At 41.0% G+C, this 24,615-nt stretch overlaps 1 protein-coding gene across 1 annotated transcript in view; it reads left to right on the top strand.

Moving 5' to 3' along the window:
• The window catches only part of ADGRB3 (adhesion G protein-coupled receptor B3), a 564,982-nt gene that overhangs the window by 514,109 nt on the left and 26,258 nt on the right, over positions 1-24,615 (top strand). The window contains exons 22-27 of the mRNA XM_066612423.1: positions 4,103-4,188; positions 8,034-8,132; positions 8,528-8,699; positions 13,503-13,598; positions 14,863-14,902; positions 19,006-19,649. Of these exons, the coding sequence (XP_066468520.1) occupies positions 4,103-4,188; positions 8,034-8,132; positions 8,528-8,699; positions 13,503-13,598; positions 14,863-14,902; positions 19,006-19,649 (1,137 nt within the window). The remainder of the gene's footprint in view (positions 1-4,102; positions 4,189-8,033; positions 8,133-8,527; positions 8,700-13,502; positions 13,599-14,862; positions 14,903-19,005; positions 19,650-24,615) is intronic.

The raw sequence follows: 24,615 nt of genomic DNA on the forward strand, positions 1-24,615 counted from the left end.
AAAGCTTGTATTGTGTGGCTTGGTCCTAAGGGCTGCTTGCTTACATGAACGAGGCCTAGGCCACAGTCATTCTAAGTGTTTGCTAAAAGAGTTTGCATTTGGGCACAATCCCAAACAGGTCTATTCAGAGGTAAGTCCTATTTTGTTCAATGGGGCTTACTCTCAGGAAAGTGTGGTTAGGATTGCAGCCTAAGTTTTATCCAGCTAACAAATACTCAGTGCAGTGTTAGTACTCTTCTCAGAGATGAATGTATCATTCCTACAATCTTCTGCTCTTATATAGACTATCCCTTTCTGTCCTGGCACAGATCTGGTAACAGAGCAAAACACTTTGCTTCAATCTCTTCACAGCCTCATTTCAAAGCACTAGAGTGCCGGGGGCGGGGGGTGAGCAATACCCCAGGCGGCATGCCTGAGGGGGGTAGCACTGAGCCGCCATCCACTGGCCCAGTAGAGTGCATGCAGCCACTCCGGAAACCATCGGCTTCTTTCACTTTGAAGAAAAATAGAAGATGCAGGCAGTGGCTCAGAGCAGTGTGCAATGCTCTGAGCATGTCAGAAGTAATTGTGGTGATATCATCATGTCACCACAATTACTTCCAGGTTGGGGGAGCGACATTTACCTTCCTGGCCCAGGACAGCAGAAGAGCCAGGAACTCAACTGTTTCAGAGGTACAGAATCGCCCATCTAGTTTAGCACCTCTGAACTGCCAAACAAGATTTTAGTACAGTTTACACAATCCAACCATGGTTTGTTTCACTGTGAGTCCTGATTTGTAAGATATTGTTCAACTGCAGCTCCCAGGTTCTGGCAACACAGAGAGATGTGATTTAAGGATTGTGAAGGATTCCTGCATAACATCATCAGAGATGAGGAAGAGAAGAGAGCATCTCAGGTTCACATTCATGATCCGGCAAACAATAGTCTGTTGGATCATATGAACCTGTTCATTCTGTAATGACTGGTGGAAAAAAAAATGAACTGGACAAAATGTGGTGAAATTCAGAAGAGCAAAGAAAGATAGATTGCAAGTTCTTCCTCCTCCTTCTTTCCTTCCTTGTTGGCCCCAGTGAAAGCATCGTAAATTTAACATAAGAGCCTTCCTATTGCCTACTTGGCTAATACCTTCTCCTTTTCTCTGCATGTCTGCTTGGCACACACTCATACCCATACACAAAATGCTGGCAGCATGTGTGTTGATCTTCTGAATATTCTAAATGCCGATCTGCCTCCCAGTTTTGCTAATCCTTTGAAGTGCATTGACTTGGAGCTGAACCCATCGTATACATTTTGGCTCTGGAGCACTTTCAGGCCCAAAGAATCTATATCTCTTGTCGGATTGCTTTGTGACTAACACAGTACAAAAGGAATAATCCTTACCATCTCAAGTATTCCAGTAATCCAAATAAAGAGAAAAAAATGCCTCTGTGTCTGTCAGAATTATGCATTTTTTTCAACCATCTTTGACTGTATCCTAAGGCATGATATTCTGGCTGAGAGCCAAAGCACCTACACTTTCAAGCAGATATAAAAGCTAATATAGGTCATTTGAATGTCATCAGCACCTGCTGCCTGATCAAGCTACTTACCTACAGTTTTCAATTAATATCAAGCCTGGTTCTTGAAGTTAAACCTCAGAACCAATCCATACAATGTGTGCATGTATGTGAATGCATGAGCAATGGTATCACTCAAGTGTGGAAGTGCTCATCCAGCTCTTTAAAACAAAAAAAGTGCTAAATAGCATAGGTACTACCTTGTCCCAGGAGTACCCTACCATCTTCTGCTACCCATTCCTTTTTAATTAATTCTTTGAATATTGTCTACCTCTCATCACTTATGCTATAGTAAGCGCCCCTGCTTATTTCTGCAAAATTAACAGCACTATCCTATGCATGTCTGCTGAGAAGTAAGTTGCATTGGGTTTGGTGGGACTTACTCCCAAGAAAGGATGTATAGGATGCAGCCTAAATGGGGAAGGAATTCATGCTGCTCAGGCTAAACTAGGACTGCTCTTAAGCAGCAATGTTTGGGAACTGCTGTTTGTGCTTGCGGGAGGGGTGTGCAAAGGCAGCGACGTGATTGCCACAATTGTGCCACTGCCTACAACAAAATGGCGTTGTTTTTTTTTAATTTAGCAGTGGCAGAGCCAGCTCTCTAGAGAGTGTGAGGAGCATACCTAAGCCTCAGAGCAACCAAAAATAGCTGTTACAACCCACTTCCAGTTTCACGATCTCAAACCGGAAGTGGGCTGTGATAGCTACATTTCATTGGTCTAAGGTTCGGGGAGCCCGGGTTCCCCATACCCTCCAGAGGGCCAGTGCTGCTACTGTTATGTCCAAAAAAAACCCCTTTTGTCCCTGACAGGGGCACGATTGTGGTGATCGCATTGTGCCTTTTCCATCACCCTCCCCTTAAGGGGGCAGACACAGGATTTCCCTGGCTGAGGCATCACAACTTCCCAGTATGGGCAACTCTGTTCTAAGGGGTCACATTAAGGTGTCAATCTGGTATTTTTAATCATCTGGAAAGACCATAATATCACTACCATCATACCATTTGTATGTCTTATTCGTTATGTCAATGCACATGCAATTATCAGGACACTTGGTTTCTATGTATTTATGAGGGCAATCAAGTGAAACTGGAAATTGAAAAAATTAATCTTCTAGCAGCCCTTACCATTCCAGAGACAGTTCTAGAAAAATGAGATTGTATGCCCAAGGCCCCAAATAAAATTTTGCAGCTCTCAAAAGATGATCCTCAAGCCATAATCACACCCTCCTTCACAGCAGTGTATAAAACAGGGAAGCAGCTTGAAGGGCAATACCGAAAACCATGGGGCTGATTCACACAACTATTTATTTAAAGTAGGAGTGTAATGGTGAAATCAAAGGATTTTCGCTTTCAGAGCTGGTGTTGGGACTCCTCTGTAGTAAATTGGACTATTGTTGAAACCAATATTATAAAGATTAAATGATCCAGTTTGGAACCTAGCTATGATTTATTGTTTAAATAACACTCAGTGAGGCATTGATCAGTGAAAAGGTTAAACAGCTTATGGCAAGGAAAAAATACTGTTGCGTAGGCTACAAAATCTGTTTGAAACTATATGTTAAGCAATTAATTGCTTGGAGGAATAACCAAATATTTTGATCAGTTCAAAGGAGTATTAATGATAATTAGACCCAAAACATCATAAGCAGAAAGGATGCTGCATAAATATATTGTCATGTTGTATACTATGAATGTATTGTTATTTTTATGCTGGTCGGTGACCGTAATAAAACTGAACTATATATTGTAATGTTTGTACTGTATCAGATTTTTTAAAATCAAAATCAGTTCATTTGATCAGGTTGTGTTTTATACTAACCTCTGTTTTGTACAGCTGAACTGTTGAAATGTTTATGCTGTAACTTCATATTTCTGTTAGTTAGAAATATGAATTTTATAGGTAGGTAGAATATTAATTTAATAAATCTGATATCATATTTGGGTAACTATTTTTGGATGATATCAGTGTGATATCACTGCAATTGCAGTGTTATATACTGTTCAGTGTGCTATTGTGTGTATGTAATCTGAAATTGCAATTTTAATTCTGATGGTCAAGGATCACATTCCTCTAGCAAGATTTGCTTGCAAACTAGTATCCTATGCAAGTGTGCTTTGTGTAGCCATATCCCTATCACTTGTAAGTATTGGTTGGTTGGCTTACTCGAGCACACAACATTCCATTGTAACTTTCACACCTAGAAGTCAGCCTTGAATAACTGTCCCAGGGCATGGTCTGAAGGCATATGATACAGATACCTCACTGAAGCTAAGCAGATCTAGACCTAGTGAGTCCCTGAAGTTCCATGATGGAAGAAAGGTGGGATATAAATGTAATTGATACATTCTTTGCCCATATCATGAAGCATATGTACAGAACTATTATTATGTGTACATGAAGGCTCTCCCATATGAGGAAGTGACTTGGGGCACTTGTTTCTGAGTTTCCTGCTGCCATACACAGGATGCTAAAATTAGACATTTTCCTTCTAAAACGACAACTGTTTTTTCTTGCCTGTTTTTTTTTTTTTTAATATTTTGCAGGTAAATATGGTGATTGGCATTTTGGTGTTTAATAAACTTGTTTCCCGAGATGGAATCCTAGATAAAAAACTCAAGCACAGAGCGGGGTAAGCAGAAGTTAGGTAATTTCCTAGGCCTACTGTGAATCTATAATTTATTTCCAATAATATGTACTACAGCTGCTCACTAAACATGTATTTATTTGGATATATTCTGAACAGTTTTCCTTAGTTTAATTATCTGTCTAACAAATTTTATTCATCTTCAAACTGCAGACACATAAGCTGAGGGAATGTGACTAAGCAAAAATAAAATAATATAACACATACAGTGGTATTAAGTCAAAACTGAAGGCACCATAGTTAGAAGCCTCAAGAATGAGTTTGCAAGCATGTCTACTTCTTTAGTTTTCTATTATCATTCTAGATCACTTTTGTGCAGAATGATCATTCATATATTTAAAACTTTTACTAACCTTGGTTAGTTTAGATAGTCTCCTTTTAGAATTACCATGGCCCCACTAACACTACACTGATAGGAGTTGACTCATTTGTTTGGTTGTGTATACTATATAAGGCTATCAATTATCAGGACAGAACTTTTCAATAATAATAATAATAATAAATTAATAACTAGGTATTTGTATACCGCCTTTATATTCAAGCAGGCAAAATGTTTGTAGAAGAGTGCAGTTAATGTGCAGAGTAATCTTGAAGAATAATTGCTATGCATGGAGGAATTCCTCATTCTTGTCTGTGAGGAATGCCTCACTCATTCAATAGGAGATGCCTGTGTGCAGATGGAGCATTGTTCTTCATGGATTAGAATCAGAGGTACTTGCTCAAGTGGAAATCAGAGGATTTGATTAACATATCAAATGTGGTTTTTCTAATGTTAAAAGGAAGAGGATTGCCACTTTTTTTTTTAATAAAAGAAACAGAACTTGTCCTCCAATTGTGATGTAATTTGTAAGGGAGTCACTCCAAGTCAAGTGTAAGGCACATACACACACATGCCAAAACACACACGTTTAAGTAACTCCAGTGAATTAATGCAACATTGCATAATGGGCATAATTCAGCCATAGTTAAGCACAGTTAAGCCCCATTCATTCCCCAATTCAGGTTGTTGCTAATACACACCTAAGATAAGTTTCTAGGTGTGTGTTCCTAGCTGGAGGGGAATCACACAAACCAGAAGAGAAATAGTTAGATTCCTGAGAAACAACTATTCAGAAGGGGAAGAGGGTTCTTTCCTGCCAAATAGCTGATCAGCGGGGTTTCAGTTTCTTTTATTCAGCTAAGCATGCGCTGTTGGATCTCACCGATTTCAGTGGGGAAGATTTAAACATGTATGTAATCCCCCTGGTTATATCAATGGCACTTATAAGTGCAGCGATTCCCTGCTTTCTGACAGTTCATTTTTCTACAATCCACCCTTTCAGCACATTTCAATTATACCCGTAAGTCATTCATTCAACACTCTTTCAACCTCTCCTGCTGCTTTAAAGGCTGAAATTGCCCTCCCCCATGTTGATTTGCATATGACATGGTGATTCAAACTGTTTTGGTATATGTGTGTGTGTGTGTGTGTGTGTGTGTGTGTGTTTGTGAGAGAGAGAGAGAGAGAGAGAGCCAACTGTAGTTCCGGATCTTTTCCCATTTCCTAAGGTGTTAATGCGAGTCCATTTGGCAAAATCTTTGTGTGACAGCAGGAATTTGCAAGATAAAAAGGCATTTGCAATTTGTTAGCTTAAAAAACATTGGAAGCAACATTTGTAAACCAAAAGAAGACAGGGTTCCGCTTTTCAAGTGTTTCTGCTTTTCGTCACAGCTTGGGTCCCTAACCTGTCAGATGAGTGGGGGACACCTGTTCTTGACTTTGGCTAGGTCATGCCAAGCAATAATTTCTTATCCAGTGTTAGATATTGCACTTACATGTTAAAAGAGATCTCATAAACAAAGCTGATCTTTAATGGCTGCAAAATAATCACACAATTGTTGCACTTGATGGTGGTCACATTATTCGGCCCCACTCTTTAGAATCCTCATACTTTCTGTATTCATGGGCATATGTACTTGCCAAAAGAAGATAGCAGTTGATGAATCTGATGAAGTAGGTTCTAGGATATGAAAATTAATGCCACAAGAAAGGTGTTAGTCTTAAAGTCGCCCAGATTATAATTCTTGTAGGTTTTTTCTGATAGATTTAGCTATGTGAATCAGACCTTCGAGAGCAGCTATTGTCAGGTTCACACTGCAGATTTGCTTGGAGTGAGGTTCTGTTAATTTTCATCCAATAGAATGGACAATTGATTAGGGCACTTGACCCTGCTCCTGAAGGCAATGAAGTCAGACCTTGTGTGTTGTCGCATGAGAGCTTCCTCTCTAGCATTGCCTGATCATGGTTTTAGAAATAAGGGACCCTTTGGAGCAGTGCTTTCTATAATAAAATGAATTCATTTGATGTGAGATGTTCTTTAAAATGGAGGACATCTTCAATTCTTCGTACTTTACATACAGACATTTATTGAAAAGATCAAAAAATGGGCATATTTTTACTTCATGACTGCCAGCACTTCATAGGCCAGGAAAGACTAGCCTCTATTCTCAGGGGATACTTTATATTCCAGAAAGTGACCATGGGGTTATACCTGTATTACACTATCATTTTTGGGGCTGTACATGTATTACATTATGATTTTCAATAGTTAATAATAGATTAAAAATATTGCTATAAAATCTTTCTTGCTATATCAGTCAACCAGATCTGTACAGAGCATAAAATTGCTTTGAGGAACATATTTGGTTCCTGGATCACAAGGTGGCCACTCCTGGTATATCCATGGAATCTGGTGGACCACTACACTGGCCTGCTAGGCTCCGTACTTTTCAGCCCAGGCTTCTGTTTCTGAATTTTTCATCTGCCAGTTTCACTCAGTTTATATATTTAGGAGTAAAAACTGCCTTATTCAATGGGAAGTTTGGCAGCAGTATGATTTTATGGGCTTGGTATTTTTAAAGCTAAAGTTTTGTTTTTTTTAAGTACTAAGGTTTTTTCTCATTTGAAAATACAGTTAATGTTGCCAGTTCGACTATATAGTTATTCAGTAGTGAAATTACTAGGATGGATTGTAGGTTGGCAATAGTCGGGTGCAGCATTTTTTATCATTGTACATGGGGGAAGAGGGTTGAACCTGTTGCTAAGCTGTGTGATACAATGCTCTGTAGAAAAAAAAGGGTATAAATCTTAATGCTTGTGTACTGTGTTTTATGAGAGTGAAATAAGGCTGTCATTTTTCTAGCTTGAAAAAAATATTTTCATTAATTTCCATACATTTCAAACCCTATATTCAGACCAGCATCTAGCATAAATTCGGAACAGACTGAGAAAGCACTTTCATAGTATTGTATCAAACCTAATCCAAAAGATTTTCACAGTGAACTACCTGAATTTATGGGCATTTTAAAAATTCCTTCAGTTGTTAAAATTAATTAAAAGTGTGTAGACTGCCCTGCCAGTTGGCTTCGCTCTTCCATCCTGATTGAATCAGGGAGCCTAGGCATATTGGTCCTCTAAGTGGTCTGAATAGAGGAAGTTCACCTTGTGTGTCTTACACTAGCACGTGCTTGTTTACTTCAGTGTATCAAGTGACCTTTTCTCTGGACTTTGGAAGCCTTAAAAAATAACTTAAATGGAAAAATTCGACCTTGCATGAGTTCCCACCCTCTCCCCTAGCAGCATTAACAATATTTCAAAATGTAAAACAAATGATGTATAATATAGTAGAGCTTTGTGATAAATTAGAGCATTTCATCCTGAATAAGTCGACTTGCGCTTTTTTTTCTTGCATGACGTCATATTTAAAAAGCTAAATTTCAGTAGCAACTTTTTTTGGTGACCAAAAATTCAATATTTTGTTCTTTTTTGTGGGTGTTCTGTTTGTTTGCAGTCAGATGAGTGAGCCTCATAGCGGTTTGACGCTCAAATGTGCCAAGTGTGGAGTAGTTTCAACAACAGCTTTGTCAGCCACCACCGCCAGTAATGCCATGTTAGTCCTAATCATTTACATCTTCTTGTTACAAATCTTATACAGTGCATGTGAGAAAATGCTACAGTGATGAAAAATTGGGATTACTAATACTGAATGTAGTTAATTTTTAAGAAAAGGAAAGAAATGGCAACCACACTTAGTAATTCAGTTGGGGTAACATTTAAAAAAATAAACTATCAATGTTTATATAAGTATGTGTGTGTGTGTATATATATATATATGTAGTTATATATTTTGTCATTGGTTATCGCTAACTAACAAGGTTTAACTAACAAGTTGCCATCTTTAAATAAGATATATATATATATATAAGGATAGGGTTGTATTTGCCCATTCACAGTTCTACAATGTTGTTGTCACTGCTGTTTTCTCTTCTCTCTGTTGCTGTCTAGGGCTTCCCTCTGGAGTTCCTGTGTTGTGTTGCCTCTTCTGGCTCTGACTTGGATGTCTGCAGTTCTGGCAATGACCGACAAGAGATCCATATTGTTTCAGATTCTTTTTGCTGTATTTGATTCGTTGCAAGGCTTCGTTATTGTCATGGTCCACTGCATCCTCCGACGGGAGGTAAGAGACTACTTTCTGATAGTGACTGACCTCACTCCTGTTGTAAAATTCTACCATACTGAAGGTCCAGTAGAAATTCAGTTTCTTAAGGAGGAAATCTGGGATCAAAAGGGGGGCAATTGAATAGCTGCCTTTAAGTTACGCAGATAAGGCAACCTGCTGAGATATTGAAGAGGCCCTTTTATGTGACAGTTAAATATGGAGATTATACTGCGCGGATTGACGTTAAAGACTGAAGAGCAAAAATAAAGAGTGGGCAGTAAGGATTGTGGAAGTCAGGAGAAACCTAATTAATTTCAGGTGCAAAATGTAACACTCAAACTTGCGCCAGTGATTGTGCTGGTGCAGGTCTGAGCTGACCCATAGCAGCTGCTGCGGTTTACTTCTGGGCAAAGGAACAAATGTTTCCTTATCCCACGGAGGCCTCCAGGGGCCAAAATTCTCTCACAGGATACAGCAGAAACCGGACTGGTGCCACTGTATCACCATGTGGAGATTTGGTTAGGATTTGGCTGTCAGCCTGTCATAAAAAAATTATTCTGGTCGGCATGGTAACACTTAGTGATGTGAATGTACACGTCCTAAGGCAGATCAATTAAAATACTGCATCTGATTTCAGTATTGTTTAAGATTGAAACTATATGTACAGCACAATCCTATGCACCTCTACTCAGAAGTAAGCCCCACTGAATTCACTGGGACATACTCCCAGGCAAATGGGTGTAAGATTGCAGTTGTAGAACCTTAAGTTGTTAGTTCACCTATATACCACTGAATAGGGGAGAAGCATTCAGTTATTTCCCCCTTTTCCCTCTTCCTAATGATGGTATTGCATTTTAAAAAATTTAATGCATGCTTGGCATCTACATCTACAACTCTCGATAACGAGATTGCATGGACTAAGGAGAGAGGGATAAAGCACATGTGAGGAGAGAGGGTAAGTTATAACAGCATTGAATTGGTTACTGTTGCTAAGGTAACCACTTCCTTGGTACCCGCACGTTCAGCGCATCTGTCTCTCTTGCTCTGTCTGGCTCTGAGACAATCTTGCAGCTCGATGTCAGAAGAAGGAAAAACCAAGATGGTTTTATGGAGTAGTAGACCCACAGCACTGGATATGCAGCAAGAAAAGCCAAAGGAGCAAGGGTTGTGCATCAGTTTCAAATTGAATGACTAGATCACCAACAAAGAACAAATAGGTTGCTCATTCATAACCTATTTGTTATTTGTTCAGAGCTCATTGAATCTGAGAGGGGGCAGGGATTTAAACACCCTGATCCTTAGAAAAAATCTGCTGGGGTGGGGTCAAAAGACCACCTCTCATGGAACACTTTATGCAAGAGAGTCTCCTACAAAGAGTTTCTTGGCAGTCGTTTTCCAGGTATTTACATTCTTCATAGAATCAAATGAAGCCAATTCAGTCCTTTTGGGTCTGTGGACAATGGGAAATGACAATGAATGGAAGTTACAAAACTGTATGAAATAATGAACCAAATGTGATTTTCCAAATGAAAAACTAAATGAAAGACCTTCTTAATGATTAAAATGAATGAAACAATTTTTTAAAAAAATCCTTCCACACTCCTGAAAGGAATTGATAAGGTGAATTTAAGATAATCCTCATTCAGTGGTTTTGAATGCTGTGCTCCAATAATGTAGCTCACCCACTTCAAGGTGACCAATGGTCTGCTTAGTCATGGCATGTCCTGCTAGATAGTAGTACTGTACTCTCCTCTCCAAGGTAGCATGCATGTGATTTAGTATAAAGTTCAGTAGGTGGTGCTCCTGGTCCTGTCATTGAAGTTGGGTGCCCAGGTGATGTCAGGGGCTAAGAGCATCTTTAACCAGCTTAAACTAGCATTCCAGTTCTGCCTTTTCCTGAAGACAGACCTGGCCATGGTCATTCACATCTAACAACATCCAGATTGAACTATCGTAAGGTGCTTTAAATGGGATTGCCTTTGAAAACTTTCAGAAGCTTCATTAGGTTAGAAATTCAGCCATCAGAGTATCAACTACAGAGAGAGACTCGGAGAATGTTATTCCAATATTTTACTATCTATGCTGGTTATCCATTTGTTTGCAGGTTCAATTAAAAATATTGGTTTCGGCCCTAAATTCTCTGGAACTGGGATACACCATTTCCATCCATATATGCCAACCCAAACACTTAAATCAGCGGCAGAAGTCCTTCTCCATGTGCTGTGCCATCTCAGATTTGGCAAGCAGGCATGTAGGATGGGGATTTGTTGGTTGTGGTATGCCCTCCTAAGAGAGGCCAACCTGACTTCCTCATTACTAGCTTTCGACCAGGCAGGGCATTTTGTGGGAGGGGAGCTATTTTGATAGTGATTCTGTTGTTACCCTTGCTGACTTCTGAGGGCTTTGCTGTGCTGTGTTTTGTTCTATCTGCAGAGTTTATTTTAGTGCTTCTTTTAAAGTGAATTTTAGAAGTTTCTTTTAGAGTTTTTTAGAGTGAATTATAAACCTCACTGTGTTTTTTTTTAGATGGAAAGGTGGGGCAAAAATAATAGGTTTTAATCAATCAATTGTTCAATTAATTAATAGCTGACCCTCTCAGAAGTATCAATTGAACATATTAAAAGCCCTGGCTGCACTGAGAATATGTTTGCAGTGTATGATCCATCAATGGGATGGGCACAACAATTCTGTATATTTAGCTATTAAGACACATCTGGCAGTCCAAGTCAGTGAATCAGCTGTAGTTGCAAGGACATGGACACTGATGTGTGCAACTGTAGCTAAATGGCAAGTGAGGTGAACCGAGTTGGCTTTGCCTTACCTGTCAGAAACATTTAACCCCTTCGTTCATATTAGATTGGATGATGCAGTTTGCATACATAGAATGCTGCAAATAGTGCTAAAGGAGACTCCGCTTAACTGTAACCCCTTTGATTCTCAGCAGTGACCCTACCTTGAGCAACCAGTACTTGTTCCCAGGCTTCACATACCGGTTGCCAGGGTTGGCCCACCTATGGGGCCTGCTGAGTCAGCTGCTATGAGTGATAGGCTGGGGAATGGCAAACTGGGGGCAGTGTCCCCCACCCTATGTCCACCTGCCACTTCACCCAGCTTGCTGTTTGTTTAACTGCTGTACCCAACCTCTGCCCCATCCCTTAGAAAGAACAAGAGAGCAGTATTGGGGCACTGAATACCTTCTCCTTGTCCAGCACAATTGCTGAGCAAAATTGCAGGGCAGCTAAAGAAGGCAGTATCAGCTACTGCCATCTCTGCCTCTCTAAGAGGTTCTGCTCCCAGGACTCTCCCTGCCTAGCCAGTTTACAAGAAACAGAAGCAGAGGTGACTCAATGGCCCTGAAGCAGGAGAGTGCATGTACACTGGCAGTGGGCAGCAGATCATCTTGGATTGGGCCACCCAGTTGTACTTCAGCATTGTGCAGAAAACTATTCCCTCAAAATACCTTTCAATAAATCCTCACACATACTTAAAGATGTCACTGGCAGCACAGTTCTATCCCCTGCCACGCTATAGTGTACAATCACACTAATGGAGCATGTGCTGCATTCTGTGGTGAAGGTGGTGGCAATCAGAATGCCAAAACTGTTTTTACTTACTGGGTTTTACTGGGTAGGCCTTCTGGCTACCTGTAGGCCTCTTCGGACCCCTGCCAAATATTTTGCTGGTGTATTTCCAAAGACAGGAAGGGACTGGGGTGAGCAAGAAAATTGGGGATAAGATCCAGCATGTGCATTTGTCATCAAGATCCGCCCCCTCCCCACCCAGGAATGCCCAAAACCTCCTCCTTACCCCATCACTAATGTACCAATACCTGTTCAGCCTCTGGGAGCTGTTGGCATGCACGCCACACTTCTGGCACCAGTGGCCCAGAAGCACATGACAGCATCCCAGCTTTCATGTTGCTGTAAAAGGGCCTTGCACTGCCAAAGTTCCAGCAGTGCAAGACCCAAATAGGGTTGGGCCACTAATCAGGGTTTGGTTCTCAGAGATGAGAACAGATAATAATTTTAGTGCTTTCACCATCTGTATTTTAATCAACTGATTAATTGGTTAAATATCAGTATGTTGGCCAATTACTGAAGCCTCAATATAGTTGCCTTTTAAGAAGATAATCAAGGACAATAGTGTGCTCTTCGGTCTGAATTCTCCCCAATCTTGGGAGAAGCAGTTTTTAAACTCCAGTAAAATGTTTAATTGCTGGATGTAGACATATAACATACAGCTTATCTGACATTAAAATAGGAAGAATAATGTGAAAAATAAGCACATACAAGAAGTTATTTTATGAATTCATCTAAATAATGCTTGAGAGCAATGGCATTTTTCTTGATTTTTTTTTTTTTTTTGGCAGCAGTTTTGTCAAGGACTACCAGGTTACTGCTGTTTTGACCCATTATTGGCACCAGTTGTGGCCTCGCTCTAAAACTCTGACTGTGTGAAGTTATAGATCCAAAACCATTCTTATGGAAATAAACCTACTGGCTTTCTTCCCATTAATTTTCTAAGTGGTCTTAAACATAATATTCATTAAGGTTGGCTGCATTTATTGTTCTTGTCTTGGAAGTGGCAAAATAGTAATTTGGATATTCTGTACAAAATGAACTATATTCATATCATTGTGGCTCAGGTTTAAGTACTTGCTTTGGTTCAGTCAGCTGCACTGCATCATCACAGCTGGCACTGTGAAGGCCACTCTACTGAGGGGAATTAAGATGACTCAAGTATTAGGCTTATTAAGTTTGTTTTGTCTGTGACTATATATATTTTTAAGTAGTATGCTAAGTGCTTGATCTCTCTCACCAGGTTCAAGATGCATTTAGATGTCGATTAAGAAACTGTCAGGATCCAATCAATGCAGATTCTTCAAGTTCATTTCCAAATGGACATGCTCAAATCATGGTTAGTTTTTATTTTACCCTTGACTACTCTTCCCAAGTGTCTCTCATATGCACATATGTGCACACAGAATCCAAGCAAAGCAAATTGAAGAGGAACATTCTGTTCTGAATATATATAAAAAATGAACAGTTTAAAAAATAACTTGCAAAAAACATTCAATTCCATTCATTCATTCCCATTTTTGTATTGACATTTCTCCAAGGAGCTCAGGGCTGTGTACATGCTCTTTGAAGTGTCTGCACTGTTAGCATTAAACAATCATTACATAAAAGTACGAGTACCAATACTGCATGTGATAAGAGCTGAAGTTGCTTTTCAAACAACCAAATTTGCCTCTTTGCTGAAGTTATACTTTAGATTTCTGTGTTATCATTTCTATGGTGAGAAACTGTCTGCTGGGTTCATAGTCCCAGAAACAGATCCCTACTTCAGGGAAAAGGGAAAAGTAGTACATTAGGAAACTGGATTCAGTCCGATTTCTGTGGGACTGACAGTTTCATCCACTGACCCAGTTTCGGCTGAATTTGCCAACACGATTCAGGCCACATAACTCAATGAGGGCAAACCAGTGTACATCTCATCTGTTTTAACTGGGGTATGGAGAAGACTCTAAGGGCACAATCCTATTCTGTGCTGGAACAGGCAAGCCAGGAGGCAATGTTTTATAATGTTTAATGCAAACAACCATGTCTCCTGCTCCCCTGGACAAATACACTTCATTTCGCTGGCTAGGAAGGCAGGGAGATGTGCTGTATGATGATGTCATGCCATACTTTGTTATATTAGACCCGCGATTTTCAACCACTGTGCCATGACACATTGGTGTGCTGCAAGTGGTCCATAGTTGTGCCACGGGGGTTTGGTGGAGAGTAATTTCTTAGTAGGGTCATTGTGGGAGTTTGAGGAAGGGCAGAACCAGTGTCATGCTTCAGTCAGCTGTTGTTTTAATCAGGCGTGTTATTCTGTGTAAGCTTGTGCTAATCATTTTGTTTGCTATTTCTATATCTTAATACTCATTTTTTTAAAAATTATAAACTATCCTTAAGAAACTGATGATGTGCCTTGACAATTTGAGCTCCTTGTCAGTGTTCTGTGAGATGGAAAAGGTAGAAAATTGCTGTATTTAGACACTACAAGGAAAAGAGACACAAAGTGGGGATGGCTGTGTTTCTTTAAAAACCTAGTTTGCCCTTTAATGGCTAAATTAATAAGAGTTTTTTTTTTAACTTGATGTCTTATTTAAACTGTATTGTTATCATTACAGACAGATTTTGAAAAAGATGTGGACATTGCCTGCCGGTCAGGTAAGACTGTCAAACCACTATGTAAATATGGGAGGGGGGAAAATGAGTGCCTTTTTCATTATGAACTAAAGTGGTAAATTCAGGTGTGATTGTGGCTATAATTCTGTGCATGCATACCTGGGAGTGGACCCATTGAACACTGTGCAACTAACTTCCAAGTAAAAATACAAGAGACTATACTATTAGCAATCAATGGCCATTTTATCTACATGGAAATTTTTTTTAAAATAACTATTTTTATTATTTGGTGTCATGCCCAGAGATGCATTTTGGTATAGAAAATGAATGTGAGAAAATGTACATGGCCATGCAGGAAGACTTCTGAAAACCCAGTCATTGAAAATCTTCATGACCATGACCAAAAGGATATTAAATCAGCCCAAGTGATTTAATAGTGAATAGTAAGTGAAGTAAGTGTGAATAGTAAGGAAGAGCAGACTGATATAGGCTCCAACAGGTTTAAGAAACAACGTAATAAACTGTCATAATCTGTGCCCATCAGCCCTCCTTCGTTTATCAACATTTGTGCTGGATTTTATGCAACTAAGGGCACAATCCAAGAAAAGTATCTTGCGCCGGCCTCCTCAGGAGGAAACGACATTGGCACATGGAGGTGTGCTGACTCACGGAGGCTGAATCCAGTCTCCGTGGCAGCTTCCCCGCGGAGTCTTGCGTCGGCCCGGCTGGGCTGATGCAAGAGGAAAAGGTAGGCAGGGGGAGGCACGAAGGAGGCGGAAGGGAGACGTTCCTGAGTGGGGGGTAGGTGGGCGGCCCCGGGAGCGGGAGTTAGGGCTAGGATCCAGCAGTTATGCTGGATCCCAACCCGCATTCCTGGCTGCTCCGCTCTCCTCAGACTTGTGCCACCTCAAGAGGTCATTGACCGCAAGAGGTAATGAACTCACCTCAAGAGGTCACAATCCTATCTTGCACTGGAACAGGCAAGCCAAGAGGCTTGCACTGTATCCAGCGCTGGATACGTGCCCAAAGTAGCTCAGCCAGAGGTAATGGGAAACTCTTCGAGCTCAGCCAAGCACAGCCAACACCACTTACCTGGGCGAAGCTGCAATAGAGGCTGGATTCATAAGGAAGCAGAAACGTGCTTTAATGCTCATTTGCAACCCTCCTAGGCTACCACAAGGGACTTGCACCAGCCTAACATGCAGTTAGGATTGTGCTACACAACTGGTCTGGTGTTTGAATTGGAAGCCTTTGAAAAGCTATTTGTAATAGCAACGGTAGTTAAACTAGTAACTCTGTCATATTCCTGCCCAGCCCCACAAAAGTCTAAGCTATCTTTCTGAATCTACAATTTAGCCAGTTAAAATTTATTTATAATTTATTTATAATTCTGTATGAGAGCAATTTTCCATCATTGAATACCAGTCTGTCGAATTTTATATGCACCAGAATTTCTTCCTAGGTGTGCTAGTTTAAAAAAAAAAATTGCAGTCAGGAGTTTGCACTGCCAACAACTTATTTAATAAAACTGAAAAAATGGAGGGGGTGTGTGGGATATTTCTAGGGCTCTATCCTTCAACCGTGATGCACCAGCAAACAGATCCTGAGCCATGAATCAAGGCACTAATACAATACTGCAAATGATACATTAATTCCAGGTGTAACTGCACCAGAATGTTGCATCTTTAAAACCGCATTGCCTATTTCGTTGAATGTAAACAAGGAGTAATTCCATTTGAATATCATAAAAATGCCTTTGCCCTTCTTTCTTTCTTACTAATCTAATATTCCTGCAATGTGGATTAAAAAAAAAAAAAGCATTCAGATGAGGTGCCTAAAGTGACATTGCTTTCTGACCATGATTAGGAACTGAAAGAGAAAAAGAGACCTGAAAAAAAGATAGTTTTAGTGCAGATGTGACCAGACTTTGTCATGTGAAAATTAAGGGATTTAAATTTGATTTCCTTTAATGAAAGATTTAATATAAGGTGAGTGGGTGAAGCAACTTGACATGTGTGATTAGAAATAGCATAATGACCACTCTGAATTTTCTAAAATGGATTTTCTCTATTTCTGTTCAGTATTACATAGAGTTGAAATCTCTTTGCCTCTTTCTTACATATCCTTGCTCCCAGGCAAATAATGCTTTTTTAATTGAAAATTGAAAAGCAGTCACACGTGTCTTAATAGAGCAGGTTGCCTATATGTGTATGCCAAAGCAGCAATGCACATTATAGCATAATATCTCAGCCGTTATTAACTTCAGCAGTTTTTATTAAAAGGGAATAGATGCTTTTAAAAAAACACACCAAATCATTTAAAGATTTCTGTCCTTTCGCAGCCTAACCCTTGAAGACTGCACTTTTCCTCTATACCAGCCATTTTCAACCACTGTACCGTGGCACACTAGTGTGCCATGGATAGTCTGCAGGTGTGCTGCGAGAGTTTGGGGAGTGGTCATCTGTTAGTAGGGCCACTGGGGGATGTGAGCCCCTGCTGTCAATGGGTGTGCCTTGTCAATTGTCAAAAAACTGATGGTGTGCCTTGACAATTTTAGTGCCTTGTCAGTGTGCCATGAGATGAAAAAGGTTGAAAATCACTGCTCTATACATTGGAATGGATCCAAACAGAGCTACTCCAAGTGTTGCCAACATGTCTTTCACATGTAGTTGCGGGTCCTGCACATGTTATGCGCGCACACACAAATAACTGAAATTGGGGAAATTAGCAAGCAAGAGGTCACATCTAGTAGTGTGTCAAAATTTTGGGATCGTTGACATGGAATAGTGCAAACAATGCACATGGATGGTGCAAACAATCTCATAGTACCTCAAAATCAGTAACCACAAGACAGAGCTTTTCAAAGAAGATAGTTTATTAAAGAAATATAACTAGTAAAAGGCACATTTAATTTCAGGTCAGTTACAGAGGAGAGACTTGCAAATACCTGTATTTGTACAGCAGGAGTTAGTTGGAAAGATGACTGAATCTTTTGGGAAAGAGAGAGAGAGGCAGAGAAAGTGCTATGGAGAACAAAAGGAAGGGGAGAAAGATCCCCTATCCTAGTCTGCTGGTTATGGCTTGAGTGCAAAGTCCTTCCTGAACAGCAAGGCAGGGCTGCAAAGTTTGGAGGTTCAGGGGGCGGAGGTGAACCAAGCACAGCTTGGACGCCCCAGCTAGTTTCTAATTGACCCCAACCTGCTTCCAGGGCAGGATGTTATAAGACCTTTTACAAAGGAAACAAAGGAATTTTGGGCAGAACAAAGGAGTTTCCAGAGTTTCCTGGTCTTGACTGAATTTTCCAGGAGGTCACAAAAAGAGTTTGATATCCATCTAGGGGAGTTCCTGCTGAATAACACAATGTGGCAGAGTGTGTTGCCTCAGGTTCAGGTTTATGACTTCTTGGTCCAGAGTCTGAAAAGAACTATCCAGTTGGGCAATTGTAATTTAATTTAACATTCCAGCAGAACTTGTTCTTGCTAGCCGTCCTTATGAGAGATCTCAAACACCCAAATTTAATCAGAGGGGCTTTTTTCCCTTCCTTGGGAGTCAGCAAAATCTCGCCCCTTTTCACAGATCAGGGAGGCCTGCCCGACTCTGAAACCAAGATGAACTGCACACCTGTTTGGGAAAGAGGGGGTATGTAACACAAGACCTCTTGATACCTGAGGTGGCATGCAAATGCTACCCCCCCTTACCCAATGATGTGCCAGCCTCTGTTCTTCCCACTCTCTAATATTCTAGCTCAGCACTCTCCTCCCCTCCACATTTCATCTTCTCTGAATTCTCCTTCCATTCCTAATCCAGAGAGCAGGACCAGAGGGAGGAGCCATGGAGGCAAGTAGGTGGACAGAGATGGGCACTCCGCACCAATCTGCTACCTGAGGCAACCAGTTGGCCTTATGAATGAGCCGGCCCTTCATCCAAAGCTGAATACTTATAAAAGAATAGAATTTCCAATTCCTCATATTCTAATGAATGAATATCTCTGTTGGAGGAAGTCCATTTGGATTTACCTATCGGCATTATTGTATTGCTTAAAGTTTAACCTAAAAATATGGGGATGATTATTTTATGTCAGTGATTCTTGTGACCAGATCGGTTGGGCCTGTTAAAATCTTACATGTCTGCTCTCTGATTCACAGTTCTCCATAAAGATATTGGACCATGTAGAGCAGCAACGATAACGGGAACCCTTTCAAGAATATCACTAAATGATGATGAAGAGGAGAAACCAGCAAACCCTGAAGGAATGAGCTACTCAACATTGCCTGGGAATATAATTTCTAAAGTTATCATTCAGCAGTCGGGAGGCATGCACATGCCCATGAGCATGAGTGAACTGGCCAATCAGTGTCTGAAAAAGGACAATACAGAGTTGCGTCGGACTGTGTATTTATGTACTGATGACAACCTGAGAGGTGCAGATATGGACGTAGTTCACCCTCAGGACCGAATGATGGAAAGTGACTATATTGTCATGCCCAGGGGCTCGGTGAATACACAGCCATCGCTGAAGGATGAGAGCAAGTTGAATATAGGCATGGAGACCTTGCCTCATGAACGGCTCTTGCACTACAAAGTTAATCCTGAGTTCAGTATGAACCCCAGTGTAATGGACCAGTTCAGTATGAACTTAGATCAACACCTCCCTACCCAGGAACACATGCAGAACTTGCCTTTTGAACCCCGCACAGCAGTAAAAAATTTCATGGCTTCAGAGATGGATGATAGCACAGGACTAGCAAGAAGTGAAACTGGATCGACCATATCCATGAGTTCTTTGGAGGTCAGTGATATAGAAGCTAAGTGTAAGCGCCCTTCTATTCTAGGTGTGTAGAATACAGTTACTTAAGGCTATTTGGTTCCCTTTCTGCACATAACAGTCTGTGAGTTGCTGGGAAGTATGTGTGAATATCACAACCATATGGCTAGGGTTATTCATCAAGGTGCTGATTGAGTGAGGAAGACCTACATATTCGGCCACATCCACAAGGCTCATTGATTCAGACATGCTCCCCAGTGGTTTGGGATTATAGAGTGGGGAAATTATTCCTGTGCTGCTTGTTGTGTATTTGGAGGGTTCTTGTGATTATTGCTTTATGGGTGCACTGATTTATATGCCTCACTCGCAGCAATGAAAATGCGAAGGACTAGTAAACAAATCATAATGTTGAAGAATTTATTATTTTTCATTGTTGAGACTGTAACATCTCGCTTTGTTTTGTCAAAGACTTCTTCTCATGCATTTAGTTGCCACTCAATAACACAAACTTTCTATGAAAAGGGAACAAAAGAAAAAACACCTGCCTGCACGTTCACATGTTCAGTCCGTTGACATAAACACATTAATAAGCCATGCAGTGCCGATGCAAATAAGTGAATTATGAAAGCATTCTAAAATGTACACACAGCTTTCCTTTTCTTAACACCATCAGGTATGCAGGCAGGATGGTTGGACTTTGACTCATCCCCACTTTGATTCTAGGTAAACATTAGTGTACATCAAAACCTCTGTGCCTTTTTTTAAAAAAAGAAAAAAAGAAAAGCAACTTTGGATGAGGTGATTGAGAGTCACTCTGGGCCAAAGAAAAGGACACTTCTCAAAACATGGGTATATGGGAGGGGGGCATTGAACCTTTTTTTATTCAACATTTCCCTGCTCCAAATTGTACCCACTCAGCTCCCCCCCCTGCGGGGTTCAGGTGGCCCAAATGCTGCTGTTGTTGTTATGGAGGGCCTACAGCAGTGGATCTCGCTATCTACTGCTGTAAGTCTTCTTATGGCATTGCAAATACTCCTGGCTACTGGAGCCCCAGTAGAGCATGTAAGGTGATGGAGGGGGCAGGTCAGGGAAGGATCTGGCTAGGGAGTGGGCAAAACTGGGGGAGGTTCGGGGTGGTTCAGGGGAGGATCTGGGCAGCAGTAGTGCACCACAAGATCCAATTCCCCTTTCCTGGCCTGGACCCACTCACTGAGGCTCCTTCGACTTAAACTAGCTAAATAGCTAATGTAAGTCCAAAGAGACTCATTGGTGGTTAGGCTGCCTACTGGGAGGTAAATAAAAAATATTTTTACTAACATCTTCTGGGTGGTCTGGTTGCCCCCACACCACAACATGCAGCATGTGCTCCATTATGGACTGCGCACTGTAAACTGTTAGAGGATAGGATTGGGCCACTCATGTGGGCAAACATATATAAAAGTCCTATTGAACATCTAGCTCAGTAGTATGCCTGTGGGGGTTGAGACAGGAATTGTGTCTGCCCTGCCTGGACATGCCAGGGATTGAAGCAGGGACCTTCTGTATGCAAAGCATACACTCTTCCACTGAGATATAGCCATTCCCTTACTGTTCAAGCCTTGTGGGAGAAACTGCTTGAGGATCATTTGGATAATGGGAAAGAATTAAGTCCTTATTCTCTTCACCAATTCTTCGTTTTCAAATGTTACCTTCAAAACTGCTTTTCTTTTTGTTAGCAAATTGGCACCAATATCCTGTTGCATTTTGGCGAATAACATAAAATTGACCCCTTCCTTGGGGCTTATTTGTACTATGACTTATGAGGGCCTGCTGTTTAACCTGGTATCTTACAGTTTTTTGCATCTCTGGACTGGAGTCATGATAATAGGCAGAGACAGGTCTTATGTGGTTGGGTTTGTGCATGCTGTAGTATTCAAGATAGGAAGAAGGGTGAGTCTATCAGTCACAAAATTCACATGAGACAGCAGGAGGGAAGAGTTAGATTGAGAGTTGCTCTTTAGAAGAAAAGACAGAACTAGAATGCTTAGGATTTTTCTAAAAATATGGTGGTGCGCTTTCCCCTCTGTAGTTTTGGATGTTATTATGCTTGAATGTTGCTTTGGATTGCATTTGTTGTTAACACTTAAGAAGTCTAAAAGTCTGAATGGAGGGACATGTTCTCCTTTCCATTTGCCAAGTACAGCAGCTTTGGGATCACTCCGACTGATAAAGGGAAGGGGTGAAATCTGTGCATGACCTACATAATTTCTGATGTTTTCTAGTAGGTCTGATAGGCCACACCAATAGCAGGTTGGCAGTGGCTGGTCTTGTGCATTGGTCTAGGTCAGTGGTCTTCAAACTCTGACCTGGGGCCTGATGCAGCCTGCGGAGAGTCTCTATCCAGCCCACAGCAAGCCATTGATCCCCTGAGAGCCTCTGACCCAGTTGACCAAACAGAACCAGAGTTGTGCTTGAGGGGTGGGGAATGGGGGTTCATTTAAGTGTATATTCCTAGGGCTGTGTTGGTGCTTGTAGAAATCCTGGACATTTGAGCCCATTCATTCATTCATTCATTCATTCATTCATTCATTCATCTAAGTTCCATCTCTAATGTATTTATTTGAATTTTATATTTAATATTTTTCCCGGCCCTCAACATTGCGCCAGATATTTGATGCAGCCCTTTGGCTGAAAAGTTTAAAGACCCCTGGTCTAGGTGCTGGAATGAGTGGATGATGTAAACGTTTGCCTAAAGGCATCTGCCCTGGCTTTGCCCAGTGTGAGGCATGTTAGGCCCGCCTTGTCCCCAACACCTTCTCCATGAGGACAACAGCAGAAGAAAGGCCTGGTAAATCTTTACAGAAGCCCTGAATGCATCTGTGAATGAGCTGTAAATTATGATGATGTTGTGTAGCTGCATATGCAGAGGAGCCTTCAAAGCCTCTGCCCAGGCAGCAACTTGCATGGCATTCATCAGTCCATCCCCTCCAAAGCATGAGGCAGTGGCAGTGCTCCACAAGACCTTGCAGACACCTCTAAACCCCAGTGTGGTCCACACATTGGCACGGAGGGCCCTCTGTGAAGGTACATGAATGGACCCAACACAGTGGATTTCACACATTTTGCTCTGGAAAAGAGCTGCATCATGGCCAGGTTTGAAAAGTGTCGTCACATAAGTGTTCTGTGCAAAATAGATAGCTTCAGAATTATTTTGTGTTGCTCTCCAAGGACAGCATCAAGGACACCTTCCCCTCCTTCAGCACTTACCACACCCCCTTCCTGCCAAAGAACAAACTTTTCACAGAGCATTTTTCTTAAGGACTGTTTGTAGGAGCTGTTAAAGTCATATTTACAGCTCTGATGTCCACACATTCATGGATTAAGAGGAAATGCCACTCCATTTTTACTACTCAAGAAACAGATGCAGATATTCTTGCTGCTGCATATGTCCCCCTACTGCTGCTGAAGCCAACTGTGGCTTCTACTGCCATTTCAGTTTCAGACAGTCTATGGAGTGTGTGCATTGACGTACGTAAAAATGTCCATCATCCAGGAGTGCCACTACGCTTGTCTCTGTACAGCACTACATCTATGTAATTAATTAGTCATGTCAGTCAAGGGCACTTCTGTGATTTGTGGCCTCTGCTCATCAATTTTAAAATCTGAAAATGCAATATCAATGATTGTTGGATGCATAATAAAAGAGAGGAAGATTGCCAAGACAATTAAGGGAATTGTTTAACTAGGAAATTACTTCCTAAACTACTATAATACAAATAGGCCTTCTAGTTCCCATTTTCAGTGGGGACTCCAATCAGCTTTTGACTTTTCTGGGCACAGTTTATCCTCAGAATATTTTTCACTTCAACAAGCAGAACACTAATAATGTTGGAGCCAGCAAGTATTGCTTCAAACAGGAATTTGATGAGCTGTCAGTGGCTACTCTTTGATCCTGTATTTTACTGCATGCCTCAAATGGACCTTGCAGAATTAGATGTAATGCAGAAAATGTATACCTATTGCTACCACTGTATTCACACGCAGCAAAAGAAGCCCTAATATGAGTTATTTGAAACTCATTTCCATCTTTTTCTGAGAAATCACTGGCTTGGACCCAAAGATCAGTGAGTGGAAGGAAATTGCTACTAGAGCTCTCCTGCAAATACTTGTTCAATCTCCAGCAATCTTCAATCTGTGCTTGGACAGTGCTAGAGAAACCAGCTTCTATAACAGTGCTTGTGTTTCTGCTTGTGCAGGTGAAAAATCATCTAGCTTCCCTCAGTGCAAGATGGAAAAACCACAAATTAAAGATACCTTCTGTATATGGACAGCTGTTTTTGGATGTATCTAATCCAGAATTTTTTTAAAATGTGATTGAATCTCCCGCCCCACTCCGCTCCGCTCCGCTCCGCCCCCCCACCCCCCACATTTTGGTTGAGTTTTACCTTAGGTGCGCTTCATGTTGATTCTGGTGAACCAGGATTTTAGCCACAAATAAATGAAAATTTTTTAAAAACAAAATCAAATCACCAGCTTGTTACACACAATTCTAAGACACTGGTTTAAAAAGAAAAGATATTGGAAATGTTATATGATGATAAAAGAAAAAAGAAAATTAGATACCTCTGTTAGAATAATCTTTGCAGTTCAGCAACTGCTGTTACTTTGTTTCACATTTGAGTCACATTAGCATTTAATACATTCAAAACTAAGACTGATACCTTGAGCTTCCCTCATTACATGCCCACTGTGTTTGTCAGAGTGACCGGTATGTCCTGCAGCAGACTTGTAGTGTGAAGCATATTGGAAATGTAAATACACTGCTGGATGGAGAAGGATCGCAAGATAACCTATACAAATAAAGCTTTGTAGTTTGCCCATGCACAATGTTTAAAATGCCAAATTACAGCCTAGTCTTATCCCCAGTGGCTCCACTGGGTGCAGCACTGCCAAAATGGCTACCACTGCATCTAGTGGCACTGCTGAATGCCTCCCCTGGGTAAGGGCGCAG

This window comes from Tiliqua scincoides, chromosome 1, assembly GCF_035046505.1.
Source record: "Tiliqua scincoides isolate rTilSci1 chromosome 1, rTilSci1.hap2, whole genome shotgun sequence".
NCBI classification, from domain to species: Eukaryota; Metazoa; Chordata; class Lepidosauria; order Squamata; family Scincidae; genus Tiliqua; species Tiliqua scincoides.